At 37.0% G+C, this 18068-nt stretch overlaps 3 protein-coding genes across 6 annotated transcripts; 1 reads left to right on the plus strand and 2 right to left on the minus strand.

The window, feature by feature from the left end:
• Positions 1-2421: 2421 nt before the first annotated feature.
• On the minus strand, positions 2422-8291 carry LOC133683059 (probable magnesium transporter NIPA8). Of its 2 annotated transcripts, XM_062106565.1 has the most exons (15): positions 8066-8291; positions 7644-7717; positions 7423-7527; positions 6413-6500; positions 6237-6298; positions 6004-6089; positions 5811-5884; positions 4883-4985; positions 4650-4778; positions 4452-4551; positions 4233-4352; positions 3618-3708; positions 3475-3544; positions 2991-3087; positions 2422-2895 (listed from the first exon to the last, which is right to left on the minus strand). In XM_062106565.1, exons 3-15 carry the CDS (start codon positions 7513-7515, stop codon positions 2674-2676), a joined length of 1335 nt encoding a protein of 444 aa, XP_061962549.1. In that variant the 5' UTR covers positions 7516-7527; positions 7644-7717; positions 8066-8291; the 3' UTR covers positions 2422-2673. The 2 variants fall into 2 exon arrangements, with proteins under 2 accessions (XP_061962549.1, XP_061962550.1); XM_062106566.1 differs by lacking the exon at positions 7644-7717.
• A 774-nt stretch (positions 8292-9065) lies between these two features.
• On the plus strand, positions 9066-12188 carry LOC133683071 (DNA cross-link repair protein SNM1). 3 transcript variants are annotated; one of them, XM_062106583.1, is made up of 10 exons: positions 9067-9625; positions 9711-9891; positions 9983-10222; positions 10298-10442; positions 10881-11015; positions 11103-11169; positions 11294-11371; positions 11578-11630; positions 11752-11886; positions 11969-12188. In XM_062106583.1, exons 1-9 carry the CDS (start codon positions 9190-9192, stop codon positions 11848-11850), a joined length of 1434 nt encoding a protein of 477 aa, XP_061962567.1. In that variant the 5' UTR covers positions 9067-9189; the 3' UTR covers positions 11851-11886; positions 11969-12188. The 3 variants fall into 3 exon arrangements, with proteins under 3 accessions (XP_061962568.1, XP_061962567.1, XP_061962566.1); XM_062106582.1 differs by having other exon boundaries at positions 9068-9625; positions 11988-12188; XM_062106584.1 differs by lacking the exons at positions 11578-11630; positions 11752-11886; positions 11969-12188 and adding an exon at positions 11452-11565 and having other exon boundaries at positions 9066-9625.
• A 139-nt stretch (positions 12189-12327) lies between these two features.
• Positions 12328-16288, minus strand: LOC133683070 (ATP-dependent zinc metalloprotease FTSH 2, chloroplastic). Its single transcript, XM_062106581.1, has 5 exons — positions 16134-16288; positions 14670-15854; positions 14276-14589; positions 13266-13506; positions 12328-12869 (listed from the first exon to the last, which is right to left on the minus strand). Exons 2-5 carry the CDS (start codon positions 15852-15854, stop codon positions 12528-12530), a joined length of 2082 nt encoding a protein of 693 aa, XP_061962565.1. The 5' UTR covers positions 16134-16288; the 3' UTR covers positions 12328-12527.
• Between the last annotated feature and the right edge of the window lie 1780 nt (positions 16289-18068).

Raw genomic sequence — 18068 nt, forward strand, 5'->3', positions numbered from 1 at the left:
CCCAACAGGGCATCAAAATCATGAATGGTGGTGGCATCTGGATTCTGGAATAAGAGTTGGGTCATGGATGTTGACCTGAGGCAAAGCCCGAAAGGATCTCAGCTTTACCGCCCTTTTTCGGCGCATTGAACTCCAAGGCAAAGAATCTACCAGCCGACGGAATCTCATCGGTGTCTACTGCACTGTGAAAATTTGACAAAGATAGTGAGTGACCAAGCAACCAGTCTTTACTGCATATCTTCATCAACCACCGGGCACCAGCACTGATAGACATTATAGGGCATGTTTCGCCAATATTAATCCACGCAAAAGCATGCTCCGCCCTTGAAATGGTGGAATCTACGAGCATCTCTCACAACAATCTCCCTTCCGGTAATTAACCTTAGAGATGAACTCAGTAGCAGTATGGCAATCCCCCGCGTACACTAGGACTTTCCCTTGTCCTAATTAATTACACTCTCAATTGAGAGACCAAACGCAATGGCCAACTTCTCCCTATGCAAGGACAGCATGTTCTCCTTTGTCTCCTCTCTTCCACAAAATGCAATACAAGGTTTGTATCTGGTGTGTACCCTTCTTGGCGAATCCTGTCCATCAATCTGTCTTTCCATAATAAATCAGAGAAAGAAGTTAAGAATTAAAAGCGGAAAAAGCCAGAAAAAAAAACAACTTAGAAATGAAAAAGTTTGTCATTTTTATTTAATCATAAAAAATTGTTTCGCATACTGAAAAATAAATAAATAAATAATATAACCTTAACACATTCAATTATTGAGCTTAAACTATAAATTAAAACTGTCTAATATAAATAACTCAAATAAATAAAATAAAATAATGCTCCGTTCATCATTAGAGTTATTTATAACTGTTTCGCATACTTATCTCCCTGGTTTCCTGGATCCAGATCAAATAATGCTCTTGCTGCTATTTCAGCAAGGTCTACATTTAAATGTATTCTACATGCCCCAAGAAGTGCCCCCCAAGATAGCTGCATTAGACCCTATTGGCATTCTCTCAATAAAATCACAAGCTTCATCTAGCATTCCAGCTCGCCCTAGAAGATCAACCATACATGCAGTGTTCGGGTCTTGGCGTGACTCCAAAATCTGTAGCCATGGAATTGAAGCACTCCCATCCTCCAGCAACTAAACCTGAATGACTGCATGCTGACAATATTGACACAAATGTTATGTGATCCGGCTTTACAGAAGCCTTCATTTGATCAAAGAGATTGGGAGCTTCTCTTCCCCAGCCATGCATATCCCATAGCCTGAAATCATGGCACTCCACGTGATGATATATATTTCTCTCCTGTATCCAGTAAAAAACTTTTCTAGCTTAAGTTAAGCTTCCACATTTCACATAAAGATCAACCAGGGCAGTTTCAACCACTAGTCTTGATTGTAGAAGAACCCACAAGTTTTGATTCCATGAACTGCACGTGCGAGCTGGAAAGATGCTAGAATAGACACATTCAAAACAGCATCACTGATGAGTCTATATCCCTCACCTAACATCTGCCAAAGCAATGAAAACCCTTATTCACAGCGGTCATTCTCCGAGCAAGCGCCAATAACGGCACTCCACGAAACAACATTTCTGTCAGGCATTTCATCAAACACGTGGCGAAAAAGATCATACTGCTCACATTTACCATACATGGAAATGAGAGAATTGGAAATAAAAACATAAGACTGGTACCCAAACTTAACAACATCTTGACGAACACGAACGCCGAATTCAAAGTTCCAAAGAAAGCCGCAGGCCATGATAACAAAAGGGAAGGTGATACGGTCGGGTTTGAATGCCCAGTTTTAGCATTTGTTGGTACAAAAGAAGGGCACGATGGTAATAGGAATTATGAACAAAGCCGCGGATCATGACATTCCAGAGGAAGAGACGGGTGGATGGGGTAGGAGAAGATGGAGCGGGCATAAGAAATGGAGCCCAAAGAGGCGTATTGGGCAATGTAGTTGGTGGTAAGAAAGTGAAGGTTGTGGGGGAGGTGGTGTTTGAGCATGAAGGCATGGACTGTTTAGATGGAATGGAGAGAGGTGCCGTATTGCTTGATTAGTGATATATGCACATGGTGTTTTTGCTAGAGACACAGCAGAAACCAATGGCTTGCGCTATTGACGGAGGGAGGGAGGGAAATCTTCTTAGCTTACGAACAAACCTGTACGATGAATCATCATATACTTAGTTCTGTAATATGATTCTGCTGGGCATTTTCCTTTCTACTTTAAATGCAACGAAACAGCTTAATCACGAAGCCAAGAACATCCAACGACAGCATTTCCAAATCACAACCAATTTAGCCAGATCAAGTGTGTCTGAACAAATTAAAGGCAAGTGATGGACATAAAAAGGATTTGAGCAATGAATATGCCCATGCTTTACTTCCTTTTTTCGATACAAACATAAAAAGAACTATGCTCTTTCATTGAATCAAATGAGAGCAAGTATATACAACAATAATGCCACCAACACCTTTCCAAAGCTAACAAGAATGCTTCATCCTTGACATAAAATCAGTTGATCCTAAACCTCTAAACAATGCGTGCTCCTTACAGCAATGACATTTTTTTTTCCAAAAAATAATAATAATAATAATAAAAAAACGATTCCTTCCTGGTGCACTTGCAGTGTTGTTTGCTATTTGTACTACTACAATCAAAGGGTTTGAGGAAGCACTGGGTTTGTTTCTAATACATTTACACCATCATCATCCATTGAAATCTTACTCCAACCAGAATTTCTTAGGGAAAAAAACTTAGGTCGGTCAAAGACGGTTCCTCTGAAGCCAGTTATTTTTGAAGACACCATGGGCATCACAAGAACAGCAGATGCATTGATGGAATCCTCTCCGAAACCTAGTGATAATGAACAAGCAGTCTGCAAGAAAAGCAGGGTTAGCTTTCGTGAATAATTAATTCATATTTATCCGCATAAAGTTTCAGAAGAAGAGAGGGCGTTTCAAATGGTGGCACCTTTGCCTTGGCTAACACCTCTTTAATTTTTATCACCATTGCTTGCGCGTATGATCTCGGATCTTTATTTTGTGCATCTTCAGATGAGATGACCAGCCTGTAAAAGATAAAATATGCAACAAAAACCAGTGAAAACAATATATAGACTAATATAGTGTGGCCTATATATATGACATCCAACAATGGAACACACCAAAAACTAATTCCATCCGGCGGTATACAAGTTGAAACCATGCCAAAACATAAAACTTCTACTCTAATGTGTTCACATTGCACAGTACATAAACAGAAACTGAAAGAAGTTTCAAAGAAATTTTAACAAGATTTTAAGTTATAAGCGTAGAAGTATCGAAGAAGATTCCCATTATTCATTTAACTAAATTTCCCTTCCCATATTATGACTGAACAGAATATGGGTGGTTCAGAATAGAATCTTCATCAATATCTGAAAATATCATTTCTATAGAATATATATGTACAGTACCTGTCTGTTTCAATTGAAATGCTTGAAGACACAACTGGAACCAAAGATGCATTATCTTTGACCTCTCCACCTGACAATATGCAATTAAGTTCAAAATTTTGTTCTCTGTAGACAGAAACTATCAGAAACTTTATCAAAACTACCTTTGGACTCATCTGGTGCAAGCAGAGAAATTCCAACGAATACGGATGTCATCCCTAGTATGAACATTGTTGTCCTTAGCGCATCAAATACCTGTTCCAAGTACCAATAAGTTTGCCAGGTGAACTATATCCTACTTTTTAGACTACACGAAACCAGTTAAATAAATAACCTTCCAATGAAGGAGATACCAGCATTATACATACATTAAATACAACACAATGTACATGGACTAGCCATCTGCATGCAGATCACACTCATCCAGGAATTCTACATATTAGGACATGAGGGCGGACACCTTCTGTGTCAGATCAGTGCTCTAACATGGGAATTGTACCAATTGACAGGTACTCAAATGAAATAAAACTGAGATAAACAGGTTGCTCAGTGTTCCATACAGAGATGTGCTCGGCTAACTTTGATTAATGGAAAGAGGAAGGGGAAGAAAATTATCACTCAATTCACCACTAGAATTCATAGAACAGATAATTTTTTTTAAATAAATTACAAAGGATAAGCTTTTCCACTGGTTGCCAAACTCTCTTTGAGGTTCACCCTCAATACAAGCATCAATGACCAAACTACATTAACTTAACAGAGAGTGAGAGAGGGAGAACCTGGTATTCCTGAAAATATACAAATCCTGTACAAATGGAAAAGAAAGTCCAAACAATCTGAAACATCGGCACAATGAGAATTGCATCAAAGAGTGCCAATCCTTCATTCAACCTTGTCATCTGCGCAAGTAGGAAGTGGGACAGAATTAGATGATTGGTACATTCCTATCTCCACCATATTGCAAATAAGAAGAAACAAATTGACTTATATTATCTTACCCAAAATCCGGCTGTACTAAGAAATAGAAGAAGTATGGAGTAAGTAAACCAGCTGTGCAGCTGATAATCACTAGACATGGCCAATCTTAACAGATTGGAGCTGTAAGCAAAACACTTGCCATCAGAATAAAACGTGAATGCCCAATTATAGTGCTCTCATCTCAGAAAGAGACAGGGATATTTTACGCAAAAACTTACAGAGATTTGGCAAACAATACTGAGCACGATCCTACCGCACCCGAAACTACAGCATAGGAGAAAGGAAGCAACATTTGCCAATAAGGTCTAAGATCTTGTCCTGAAATGGCAAGTATAATTTCTCCTCTCCTGCATATTATTGCCAAGGTTAAATGTGAACAGCAGAAAGATTGTGACTTGAAAATTCATCCCCCAAACAAATGCGAAAATGATAACCAATCTCCAAATCTCACCTGTAAATGTAGTGGTGCAAGGCAACAAGAAGTATCAATACCAGACAGTAAAAGAGGAATGTCATATTGCTGTATTTCTCTGCCAACTGCTCTGGTGTGTACACTGATAAGAAACAAATGGCAAGAAATTTAGTTTTCTAACCATAAAATAAGCACTAACCAAGTTTTATAGCTGTGGCTTGTAGGTACAGCCATGTGGATAAAGCAGAATAATGTGAATGATTTATACTTATGGATCAAGTGTGGTGGAAGGATATAAAGAATGCTGGAAATGAAAAATACACAATTAGAAGCATTGCTCTTTATCTAAGATGGGATATCCATTTTCTAAAAAACTCAATTAATTAATTCTCATACTTTTACGAAAAAAAACTAAAGGAAAATAAAGGGCATTATAATACATGCATGTACTTAATTATGCCATTCTGGAAAACTAAAGGTGTGTTCATTGTGGGGGTAGAAGGGGTGAATAGTTACCATAGCAACTTTCACCTTCTTTAGATATTTTTGGTACAATTATGGGAACAGGGAAAATTTTAAGAAGGTTAGGGAAGAATAAAAGATTTTTCAAGGGTTTTTTTTTATGCCTTTTCTCTCTTTCTTGAATTTAATTCTACCTTCTCTTCTTTTTCTTTCAACCTCACATCTAGGACAATCAAATATATTATTTGTTTTTTTAATAATTGCATTTAATTTAAATTTTGTTTTCACTTATATTGGGATTTGAGACCCACTATTACCCGCATAATTTTTTCAACTCCTACCAAAGTCCTCAACACTTAACCCCTCAACACTTTTTACACACTTTAACATTTCACCATTAAATCTCACTCCCTTTACATTTCCCATCCAACCTTTTCACCTGATACCAAACGCAAGAGATAGTAAGGACATTAAACGTAACATGTTTCAAGAGCCAGTCAAGTACCAGGAGACTGATGGTTGCCAAAAGCAACAAGAAATATATTTCCAAGAACAATAAAGGCTGTGGCTACTAGGACTCTGAAAAAAGAAAGAAAATATCGATCAATTGGAATCAACTTAGTAACAGCAATGTGGTGAGTGAAATGTTAAATTGTGCTATAATCTTCAAAATTTGTGTCACTTCTCATTTCACATACTTGACAGTGACCATTTTGTTCAACACGAAGTAAGCAAATGCAATGTTTGATACAAATTGAATAGATCCCAAGGCTGCAAGAAGCGACTGCACAGAAAGAAGAGAAGGTAAAGAAAAATAAAACGAACAACTAATAGAAAGGAGGGGAAAAAAACATTTTCACAAAGTTCTAGAAAAGGAAACTCCATCATTGCATATCAGAAGGACTGTGGGAATACATGATCTGTAACTGACCTGAGCAGCATATCCAAAGGAAATGAAATTAAGGCAATTCCCAAGAAAGAAAAATAGAATACCTGCATAACACAAAGCACACATATTTAAGCTAAAGATCGCATACAAGTCATTCCCTTGTACTTCTTAGAGAAAACTCCCATGCATAACTAAAAAACAATGAGGCAAGTCCATACCAACTCTCCATGTCTGGAAATATATGATAGGCTTCACAGGAACCTTCCCACTTGTTCCCACATTGTCTTGCGTGGAATGCCTCTCTCTCTGCGAATAATTTAGCCAGATTCTTTAAAGCTTTCTAAGCTATGTGAAGATGTAAAGTGAAGCTATTAAATCAGTAGTTGATGTTGGAAATTGAACCCAGCAGTTCTAGGATATTGGGAATCCAAGTCAATATGTAAGTAGGACTTGTACAATGTAATTGTCTGAATAGGAGTTCCATACTAGTTGGTTTAGGACTTTTAAGGGTCAATAACTCTAGTATAAAAATATGGGTTGGTCCTCATTTATTTGTGTCCAATCTGTGTAAAACAAAAGAAAACCATGTGTGTAGTAGTGGTATGGAAAAAGAAATAGAAACTACGTAGAGTAAAATTTAAGGATCCAGGGAAGTGCCACCGTAAGTTAAGCTGTGTGCGGCAACTTGTCTGTGTGGGTTGTCTAGGTTGTGTGGCAACCATGGTGCAAGCTGTGTGGGCCACAATTTGTGTGTGTTGAGTGTGGCAGCTCAGTTCCGAGAATTAAAATTAAAATGTCAGCATTCATTTCTACTCGATAAATCAGTGTTTGAGTGTTAACACTTTTTACTTCTCTGCAATTGGCATCAGAGCAAATTCGCAGTGCATTCAAGGAAACATAAAATTGTGATTTCCTTGAGTTCATGTCTCCAAGTGGCGTGTATGACAAGAAAGCTAAGTCTATTAATCTCCATGCTAAAATTAAAGGTTGATGGCAGACTAGAACTTTACATCAAGTGAGCCTAAAATCAGTTCAGCTCATCTCCACAGTAAACTCGTACCAAAGTGAAATGCATATTATGATGGAGCTGGCCACAAAGACAGTAGATTGTATTATGTATATGTCATAGCATGCTTGAGCAGCATTGAACCCCATAAACTTTTCAGTGATGGAAAAAATGTTAAGGCAAAGAACGGAGACGAATTGTAACAAAATGAAGTCGACATACCTCATTATGACCCAATTTAAGAAGGTTAGTCCCAAAGTTGATAGCAATGCTGCCAAAAAGATTGATAAAAGCTCCGATGACCCACTCCCCCATGGCTTACAAAATCTAAAGCAGTGAAGCAGGCAGCCCACATGCAGTTGAAAAGCAATGCAATGCTGTGAGATTGATTATTAACTATTCAGATGCAAGGAAACATGACAAAACTCTCTCAGGTTCGTAACTGATCCGGCATCACCCAGTTCAAGCAAACAATTTGCCTAGAACCCACATTGATGTGCTTTCAATTAATAATAACCTGAAAATATACATAGAGCAGATGATGGCATGAAAATTCAAACCCAGCACAGAAAGATCATATCTAAACCAAACCCTTTAATGTTTTTCCATAAAAAGAACCAATAAATAAATAAACACAAATGAAAGGCATGGTTGTTGAGATTTATTAGCTAACACTGATTACATGGACGATCCACCAAAACGAGAAAGAGAAAAATTGGAATAGATCTAAACTACTCCGTCGATCAGAGAAATAAATTCCCAGATCAAATAATAAATTAATCATCTTCTAGTATAATCCTCCAATTAAAAGTAAGGAGCGGAATTTTAACCGAAAGCAGAAAAAAAGAAGATTGCGGAGCCTTACCTTGAAATGATCCAGAAAACAGCGTCTCTTTCTTTTGTTGTACGTGTTAACTAGTGTATAAGAAAAATTATGAGAAATCAATCAACGTGTAGCTTCTCAGGTACGGTCGTGGCAAAGATGAAGATGAAGAGTCAATAGCAAAATCGTGAGAACTCTGCCTCAGCGACCGCTCTTTCTTTTACCTCCGCACTCAACTGTCGGCTGAATAATCTTCCACGCGTGGTCCTGCCATTATTACCATATGTCCCTCTCTTTTTTTTAACATCTATGTCCTTTTTTTTATGATAAAAATATTTTTTGAATTAATTTATATATCTATTAAAATTGTTTTTTTTCAAAGGATCTAAGAATATATCCTTTTGAATGTGATAAATTTTTAAACTTGTAAAATTAAAAAAAAAATAGAGCAAAAATTATTAATTACCACAGATAGAAATGTCTTGAGTACTTCAATTTTTAATTTCATGTTTTTACAATAAATAAATTTTCAATCTTATAATAATCATAAAATAACTTAAAAATAATTATTTAATATTTATGAAAATTATAAATTTCACCATTGATAAATAACCTCATTCCAGTATATTCTTCAGCAATTTTGGTTAAAAAAAACACCAATAAATATTTATAAAATAAAAAATAATAAAATATTTATTTGAGATTGTAATAATTTCATAAAAAATAAATTAAATTAAATCATTAACATTAAATTTTTAATTTCATGTTCTTAATACTTCGAATAAATAACTTTTCGATCTTATAATAATTATAAAATAACTTTAAAATAATTATTTAAAATTTAATATTTATGAAAATGGTAAATTTTACCATTCTATTATTTGTTTCAATAATTTGACCATTCATTGTCAGAAAAGAAAAGAAAGAGGAGATAATATTGACCATTCAATTTTGCAATCCAAGTGACGACAAAAAGGAAAAAGGAAGAAAAGTATAAAAAAGAGAGGGAATATTCAATATTGGGAGGCTAACACGAGCGTACCAACAAACACGTGCGAGATGCAAAACGGGTGCGAGACCACTATCAAACCGGGCTCCTCCTGTTTTTTTTAAAAAAGGTTTTGCCGCGGCATCGTTTCATTCGAAAACCGGCGTGGGATACGGAGATGAGCACAATCGGCGGCGCCGGAGGAGATTATGATTCCAAAGAAGAATGGACCGAATTTGAATGGTCGGAAGATGCGCTCTCAATTATAGAGAATATTGAGGAGCAAAGTTACCAGATTCATCCATCGATTAAACAAGAAGAAGAAGAAGATGGAGATGGTGGTGATGGGAGTTTCTCTGCCGAATTCTATCGGTGTGGAACCGATTGGTCTTACCTGTCGCCGGCGGCTGAAGTAGTTGAACCTTCCCATTCAAGAAATCTGAAACAGGCGAATCTATGGCAGATGTGGGGCCAAAACAAACCTTCTTCCCTTTCCTCTCCGCCTCCGAAGAAGAAGCTGAAGCCAACTCAATTTTGCAGCCAAGGCAAGGCGGCTTCCTCGTCTCCTAAGCATAACCGCCCTCGCGCTTGCCCTTTCTATAAACGGATTCCAGGTAATTCCTCTGCTCTTATTTCGCTATTTTAATTTTGCTTTTTGCTTTAAAAAATTAATATTATTATTATTATACAAACAAACAGATACAGGTTTCTCAGTTGATGCATTCCGGTATGGTCCGATCCCAGGATGCTCTGCGTACTTCCTGACCCACTTCCATTATGATCATTACGGTGGCCTTACCAAAGGATGGTCTCATGGCCCTATTTATTGTACTCCTCTCACTGCTCGCCTCCTTACAATCTGTCTCTCCCTCAATTCCTTGTAATCTTCCACTCAAAATTATTTTTATTTATTTATGCTTTGATTGATTGAATAAGGTTGTTTTTACTTTTAATGCTTCTGAACCGCGCAGATATATTCATCCATTGGAACTTGACACAGAATATGTTATTCAAGGAGTTAAAGTAACATTACTAGAAGCTAATCACTGTCCCGGTGCTGCTCTCCTTCATCTCCGTCTCCCGACTGGACTCTGCTATTTGCACACTGGAGATTTCAGGGCTTCTAAACTTATGCAGGCCCATCCACTTCTTGCAAAGAACAGAGTTAACGTGCTTTACTTAGATACAACCTATTGCAATCCAAAGTACAAGTAAGATAAACAAGCTTCTTTGACTTGTTTTTTTGATGTTGTTCGGATATGTTTACATTGCAATTTCTGTTTCAGGTTTCCTTCTAAGGAAGATGTGTTGAGTTATGTTGTTAGAGTTACTAAGAGTTCTCTCAAAAAGCAACCTAAAACCCTTGTTGTTGTCGGAGCGTATAGTATTGGCAAAGAGAGTGTTTATCTTGCCATTTCCAAGGCATTAGGGGTATGCTTCTTCTTGTTTCATCAGACAACATTTTTATTTTCATTTGGTCGATCTTTTGCATTTTCAGTTTCCTGGATCAATCAGGAAGCTTGCTTCACAACATTTATGGCTTTTCTAGTCTGTGATTATCATTTGCATTGACATCAAGTATAATTTCATCTGCGTGTTCTGTGGAATATAAATGTTATTGAAAAGTTGTCATGATTGTCTGTAGCATGTGGTCGATCTTTTTTTTTCAGGTTCCCCACACGAAAACCTAATTAAGATATTTGGAAAACAGAACACCTTTCCTCGGCTCTAGACCATAAAGTAGCAATCGTTGGAAGGACTAAATGATAACAGAATTCATGAATTCAGTTTCCTTCATTAAGAAAAAAGAGGACCAAGAAATAAAAATCTTGGAATCAGTTGAATGTTAATTGTTTCAAATCATTTCAGGTTAAAATATATGCAAATAATTCAAGGAGACGGATTCTGCAATCTTTTGGTTGGCCTGATCTTTCGACGAATCTTTGTACACAAGCTACAGACACATGTCTTCATGTGCTGCCCATATCTTCCCTGCGATATGAGGTCTGATTCCAGGCTTTTAACCTTTTTTGTCTTGAGAACTACATCTTCATTGTGTTGATCCATCATCAAACTTTGTTGTTCCTTCAGACCTTGAAGGATTACTTGAAGAATCATGTAAATCAGTATGCAGCAGTTTTGGCATTCCGGCCAACAGGTGAAAATATACTGATTTTCTTATGTGTTTAGCTCTGATTTTTTTCCCTCTGTTTTGGACAGTTGCAATAAAATTCTGCTGAACAGAAATATATGTTTTCATTTATCTTGGTTCACTCATCCAGGCTGGACTTACTCAGAAGGTTTAGGCAGAGAGCTTGATCTAATTAGGCCTAGCACTCGAGGCAACATCACAATATATGGTGAGACAATTTGGATTTGCAGTTCCTTGAACAAACATAATATTTTATATTCTGATCCAACCTTTTGTACTTGCTTCCAGCTGTTCGAGAGGCTGATTTTTGGTCCTCTAGTGTTTCAATGTTTTAATTGAAACAAAAATCCTAGTTTCTTTGTAAGAATCTGTTAGCCATGATGATTATCAAGGTTTCCTTAATCACTTTTGCAGGAGTTCCATACAGTGAGCACTCTAGTTTCACAGAGCTGAGAGAGTTTGTCGAGGTCTATCTCTTAAATCTAATCATCATATCCATCTCTACATTCTTAAGAAACGCCAGCTATTGTCCATACTCTGCACATATTGTATGCTAATGGATCTGCCATTTTCCGTTCTGATTTCCAGTTTTTGAAGCCTGACAAGATAATTCCTACAGTCAATGTTGGGAATCCAGATAATCGAGATAAGATGCAATCTTATTTCCGGGAATGGCTTAAAGGGTAGTGCCCCTGCAGGAATCGATGATGTAAATTTGTGGAGGTAAAGAAATTTGGACTAGACTAAGCGAGTTCTATTGCGCATGTTAAATTCGGGTTGCCAAATGATTAGCCTTGATATAAAGCTTCACCGTTCATCTACAGGGCGTGTTCAAAGTAGTCTCTCTTACGCGTGTATATTTTGCTGGAATTTCGTAAGAAACAAAAGTGAAGCATCCATGATCCAAGCTGCTGTCTTTCCCCTTGATGCAGTTATAGATAATCTTGTAGTCAATCTTCATTTATCTGACTATTCAAAATTGCTTGAGAATTTATACATGAGCAAATGAAATCCTGCTGGTTATATTTTTTGTTGTTTTTCTTATTGTTGTTCAACATTATCATCTTAATTCCAGACAACAGATTCTTGGTGGCTGCTCCCACTTTGTCATAAATTCATTAAAAACATATCCAATCAAGGAAAAAATAATTCTAGGTATCAAAATAAACAATAATTCACTACTTGAATCCACTAAATTATGAGAAATGCACAATGTATAGCGCTTGAGTGTTTTCCCCTCAGGGCTTATTTTTTTTTTAATTCGTTCTTATACAAAATCAATTATACAAATTATACATTTAACCAGCCTTTGGATGTATTGTCAAAGTTGCAGTGAACATATGGAGAGTAATAGTATGCAATAATTACACTGACACAGGGGAGGGAACTGCAGGGGGGACCCGATTTTCGGTGGGAATCTCAACAAACTCAGAGAGGATTGCTCGGAACTCATCACCGGTCATAGTTTCCTTCTCAAGGAGGACTTCGACAATCTTATCAATGGCTTCACGGTTGCTCCTTATGTGGCTCAAAGCAATTTCATATGCACCGTCTGATATCCTCTTCACAGCAGCATCAATGTCTTCTGCGAGCTTTTCTGACATCGAATTCCTTGCCATCATTCTCATGAAGACATCAGCGCTTTGAGCTGATGCATCCATTAGTGACCATGGTCCAATTTCTGACATTCCAAACGTGGTTACCATCTGTAACCACAGGATCAAAAAACACTCCTCATTTCAATTAAATTCTTCTTGATGAAATATGCAAAAGGGCATGCAGAAATACATAAAAAAAGCAAGACAGATATGCCACACAAATCACCAAAAGAAGAAAGGAAAAGACATGGTAAATGTGACTTTAAATTAAGATGAAATTCTAGACTCCAGATACTGTCTTTAACTCAAGAGCTGATCCAGATTATGTTGACTTATCAACTAACTAAAAGAGAATCCTTCCATCTTACGGAAATTGGAATATTAAATGCACAGATCCCATTTCCTACTCCAAGAAGACATTACATAAATTGACATAGTAAAACTGATATTCGTAGAACAAAGTGAACACTGGTCAACGCATATAAAATTGAAATTTTTGGTTACCTGCTTAGCCAGACCGGTGATCTGCTGCAAATCACCGGCTGCCCCTGTGGTCACCTCAGGCTCACCAAATATCACTTCTTCAGCAGCTCTGCCACCTAATCCTCCAACTATTCTTGCAAAAAGTTGTTGCTTAGAGATCAACGTGGGGTCATCTGTAGGAATAAACCAGGTGAGGCCCCGCGCCTGGCCACGTGGAATTAGGGTGACTTTCTGAACCGCATCATGCCCTGGAGTCAAAGTTCTGAATAAAAAAAATAAAGAGTGTTATGCAAGTTTATTTTCCAAAGAAGTAGATATCTCAACTAATGCAAACGATGATACTCTAGGTAGAGAGATGATTTTGGATGTGGAGAAGATGGGGTGATCAAATGAGGGAAGTGCAGGAGTAATAACAAGGAAAAAGGATCAGCTTCTAGTTAGTTTTCAGATTTTCAGATGTTTTGCAGGGAATTTTGGGAAACAGGTTAGATGTAGAAGAGAAGTTGTGGCTTTATACTGGAGGAGACTTTTCTTGATGATGCAGTTCATCTATGTTAACTGAGATAGATTAGAATGTAGCATAGTAGAGACCAAGCATCGTAAGTTACTAAGAACATGACCGTTATTTTTCCACTTTCAGTGTAGATGCCAGTCAAAAGTTTGAAAACAAGTCAGGTTCTCTTTCCTTTGTTTGAACATGATTCTTGAGCTATCCTTGGAAATTAGGGTTTTATGGTCTCTATCCTTTCATATTCTCGATGAAATTACTTTTGAGTTTCAAATTTCTGCTGCTATTGAGTTCAGAGATTTCAAGAGTCGTTTATATTGCTGCTTTCAGTTCTCTATGATCAAGTTTTTTATAACGGAATTGATTTGCCAGCTCTATTACTACTTCTCAACTTTAGTTTAGCATCAAATGGAGTTCCTGGCATTACTGCTCGGTTCCAAATTCTAATTTGATTTACTCCATCGAATAATTTATAATTTATAAAGATAAAAAACTAAATCTAACTCAGAAATATCTCCCTTACCCGCAAACAGCATGCCCAACTTCATGATATGCAACGAGACTTTTACTCTTTCCATCCGTCATAACAGTTCCTTCCATTCCAGCGACAATCCTATCAATTGAATCATCAATCTCTTTAGATGAAATTGCTGTCTTTCCACGCCGACCAGCTAGAATAGCTGCCTCATTCAAGAGATTTGCGAGATCAGCCCCACTGAAACCAGGTGTTCTCATGGATATCACATCAAGAGACACATCAGCATCAAATTTCTTATTGCCGGCATGAACTTTTAGTATCTCTGTTCTTCCTCGAATATCCGGGACATCAACACTCACCTGCAAATTGGCATTTTTATAATGAGGACTGCCCCAAAGAACAATATATAACCAATAAGAACATGGTAGCACATCCTTACCTGTCTGTCAAACCGTCCCGGCCTCAACAAGGCAGAGTCAAGAATGTCCGCCCTGTTAGTTGCCGCAATAACAATGATGCCAGTATTACCCTCAAAACCATCCATTTCTGTCAGAAGCTGGTTTAGTGTCTGCTCTCTTTCATCGTTTCCTCCACCGATTCCTGTTCCTCTTTGCCTTCCCACAGCATCAATTTCATCCACAAATACAATGCAAGGAGCATTCTCTTTGGCCTTCTTGAAGAGATCCCGGACTCTAGAGGCTCCAACACCGACAAACATCTCAACAAACTCCGAACCTGAAATGGAGAAAAATGGAACACCCGCTTCACCAGCAATTGCCTTGGCCAGAAGAGTTTTCCCAGTACCTGGAGGCCCAACAAGAAGAACGCCTTTTGGAATGCGAGCCCCTACTGCAGTGAATCTCTCAGGCTTCTTAAGAAACTCCACTACCTCCATGAAATCCTGCTTGGCTTCATCCACTCCAGCAACATCATCAAATGTCACACCTGTGCTTGGTTCCATTTGGAACTTTGCCTTAGATTGACCGAAAGCTAAGGGGAAACCAGGCCCACCAGGCCCACCCATTCCTCCTGATGAACGTCGAGAAAGAAGGAACAGGCCTCCAATTAAGATTAAAGGAAATGCCAGATTCCCAATCAAGTTGAATAGCAAGGAACCTGATTCTTCCTGAGCATTATGTGCTGCAAAGTCAATGTTCTTCTCTCTAAACTTCTGAAGAAGCTCTTGGCTGAGCCCTGGAAGTTGAACACGAACTCGCTGCACCCGGTTACCCAACTCAGGTGAAACAGCCTCTACGATAGCAATGGTTCCGTTCTCAAACAAGTCTACCTTTTTCACCCTATCCTTATCCAAATACTCCAAAAACCTAGAATATGACATCCTGGAGGAAGAAACCCCTTGGTCATCAGCAAATGCTTTCCCACCTCCTAGCAAAGTGGATCCAACAATCCCAACATTCCCAATCAACAGCTTCAGAAAACCCCTTCTTCCTTCATGCCGTCTCTTGTCCAAAACTGCCTTAACAGTTAAAATTCTTGAAGTCTTACATAACGGAACACTGGTAGAAACAAAAAGATGACTGCCACAGAACTCCTTCGTCAAATTCCGTTTGGCATTACTGGTCGATAAACCATTTCCTACAAGGCATGCCGACGACGCTGCCATCTGGTAGCAGACGAAAGCAAATAACAATCCCAGAAATACAAAACGTACAAAGGTCAGTATTCTAACATCCAACAACATGCAAAAGAAGTCTCGATATTCAAATTGCTGACAATTTCCAATTAAATCAATTCAATTGAATATAAAATAACAGTAATATCAGTTCTTTACAGCAAAAAGTAAAACAAAAATTAAATCAATTCAATTGAATATAAAATAACAAAGTCTTAAACAATTATTTATTCCTAAAGAGAACTAGAAAAGGTGAAGAAGTAAGCATACCTTGAAGGAAGGAAGGAAGGAAGGACGGAAGGAAACGAGAGATTGGAGAACACAGTTAGTAGCCGCTGCTAAATACTAATAGTATCAAGTAGTGTGTTGTCAGAGTCAGAGTTCCGTTACGTGTTGGTGGACTGCCGTTAAAAAAAAAAAAAACTGAAATAAGTTTGGATGTGGTTTAGGAATGGTATACGTGGCGCTTTTTTCATGGCTGATTAATCACCCTCGACCCAACGTTAGATATTTCTTTTCTTTCTATCTTTTTGCTCTCGCTGTACATCCAAGCCCAACCCCAAGCCCAACCCCAACCCCAACCCCAACCCCAAGCCATCTGCTATTTGTTTTTTTAAAAGAACTTTCTTTTTTATTGTGTAAAATACTACAAATATAAATAGCAGTATTTTATATTCAATTTGCAAATAATGTATGATTTCAAAGGGTTTAATGATATTATAGTCTTGGGTTCCAGAATGGATAGTTGGGTTCTTTATACTTATTTTAATACTTTAATCTCTCTATTCAAAACTAATGCGTGACAAAATTTAAAGAAAGATAAAATTAAGAATTAAAAGAAAATATATCAAAAGAAGAAGAAGAAAGATGATGGAGAGAAGGAGGAAAATTAGGTGTTGAAAAAATTAAAACTTTCAAACTTTTATCAAATCATCGTGATATAATTATAATTTCTAGAAAGTTACATATAAATAATAAATAATAAAGCAACCAATTATTGACATTTCATCATCCTCGTCAATACACATGTGTGATCTGTTATGTAGATCTGGTATTTCTACCAACTCTCATGGGATTGGAGAAACCCGACCTCATCAAGTGTAGCTTGGGATACTGATAGTACTCCCAAAGATATGGGTCAATCTGCTGCAATGTATCTCTAGTGATCAAAGTATAATTTGAATCAAGTCATCTTACCCAACGAATTAAGAATTGTTGACCTTACCATCTTTGATTAAAAAAAAACTTGTTCACCTAAAATATCATAAATATATTCACGCGGTACCAATGACAAAGGGAATTAGGGTAGGGGTTTCAAGAGAATTATCATGAGTGTGGTTGGGTGGGGTCTCAAAATGATCATTTGGAATGAGTTGTGGCCTCAAGTATTCGACAAGATCTTCTATGTTAAAAGTGGAGCTAATGCTAAAACTAGGAACATAAGTATTTGAGCCAACCCATTGTAGCATTTTGAATAGCACAACACTACGTAATTGTAATTTTTTTTATTGGCTCGATAAGGATACCGTTCAAATCTAATCTATATCATGACACAATCTTTAATATTAAATTCATTATGATGTCAATCTAAATCAGCTTAAAGTTTGTATTAAGCATTGCTTGTTTAAATCTTCTTAGTGACTTCGAGATGCAAATTCTGAACTCTACATGCATATGACTTAGCTGACCTAGATATCCTAGTATGGGGAGACATGGAAAGAAAGTCTAAAGGCTTTTTTAATACAATATGATATTTATGTATCTCAATATTGACATAAAACACACACACATAAATATTAACCATTTTATTTCTTATCGAATCATAAATAACAGTTAGATAATGGATACCTAAAATCATAATGGGTAGGGTGTAAATATCAATAAATTTGACTTGTGGGTATCCATTTCCGCTCCTATTCAAACCTATAATCAAAGTCATTAGACTGAAAATACTATCTAAATGGTGAAATAAAAAAAAAGCAATCACACAAAAGGATCCAAAATGATTAAAAAATAGTAATTAAAAGAATGATTATAAAAATCAAAATAAAAAATAAATTAGAGGAAAACTACAAATTTTTTATCAGATGGTGAAATTGAAAAGAAAAATAACTTGAATAAAAGAACAGAAAAAAATCAAAAGAATGAGGATCAAATTAAAAAATATATATTTTAAATTTGAATTGAATGATGAAATTAAAAACA

Source organism: Populus nigra, chromosome 2 (assembly GCF_951802175.1).
Source record: "Populus nigra chromosome 2, ddPopNigr1.1, whole genome shotgun sequence".
Taxonomy (NCBI): domain Eukaryota; kingdom Viridiplantae; phylum Streptophyta; class Magnoliopsida; order Malpighiales; family Salicaceae; genus Populus; species Populus nigra.

Coding starts and splice junctions, on each gene's coding strand:
- LOC133683059 (XM_062106566.1), bottom strand. CDS start 7,515: ATGGGGGAGTGGGTCATCGGAGCTTTTATCAATCTTTTTGGCAGCATT. Junction 6,501..7,422: donor TTAAATTGGGTCATAATGAG/GTATGTCGACTT, acceptor AATTATTCGCAG/AGAGAGAGGCATTCCACGCA. Junction 6,299..6,412: donor TTTCCAGACATGGAGAGTTG/GTATGGACTTGC, acceptor TGTGTTATGCAG/GTATTCTATTTTTCTTTCTT.
- LOC133683071 (XM_062106583.1), top strand. CDS start 9,190: ATGAGCACAATCGGCGGCGCCGGAGGAGATTATGATTCCAAAGAAGAA. Junction 11,016..11,102: donor TATCTTCCCTGCGATATGAG/GTCTGATTCCAG, acceptor TTGTTCCTTCAG/ACCTTGAAGGATTACTTGAA. Junction 11,170..11,293: donor TTTGGCATTCCGGCCAACAG/GTGAAAATATAC, acceptor TCACTCATCCAG/GCTGGACTTACTCAGAAGGT.
- LOC133683070 (XM_062106581.1), bottom strand. CDS start 15,854: ATGGCAGCGTCGTCGGCATGCCTTGTAGGAAATGGTTTATCGACCAGT. Junction 14,590..14,669: donor CGGGACGGTTTGACAGACAG/GTAAGGATGTGC, acceptor GCCAATTTGCAG/GTGAGTGTTGATGTCCCGGA. Junction 13,507..14,275: donor GTTGGGCATGCTGTTTGCGG/GTAAGGGAGATA, acceptor TTTTTTATTCAG/AACTTTGACTCCAGGGCATG.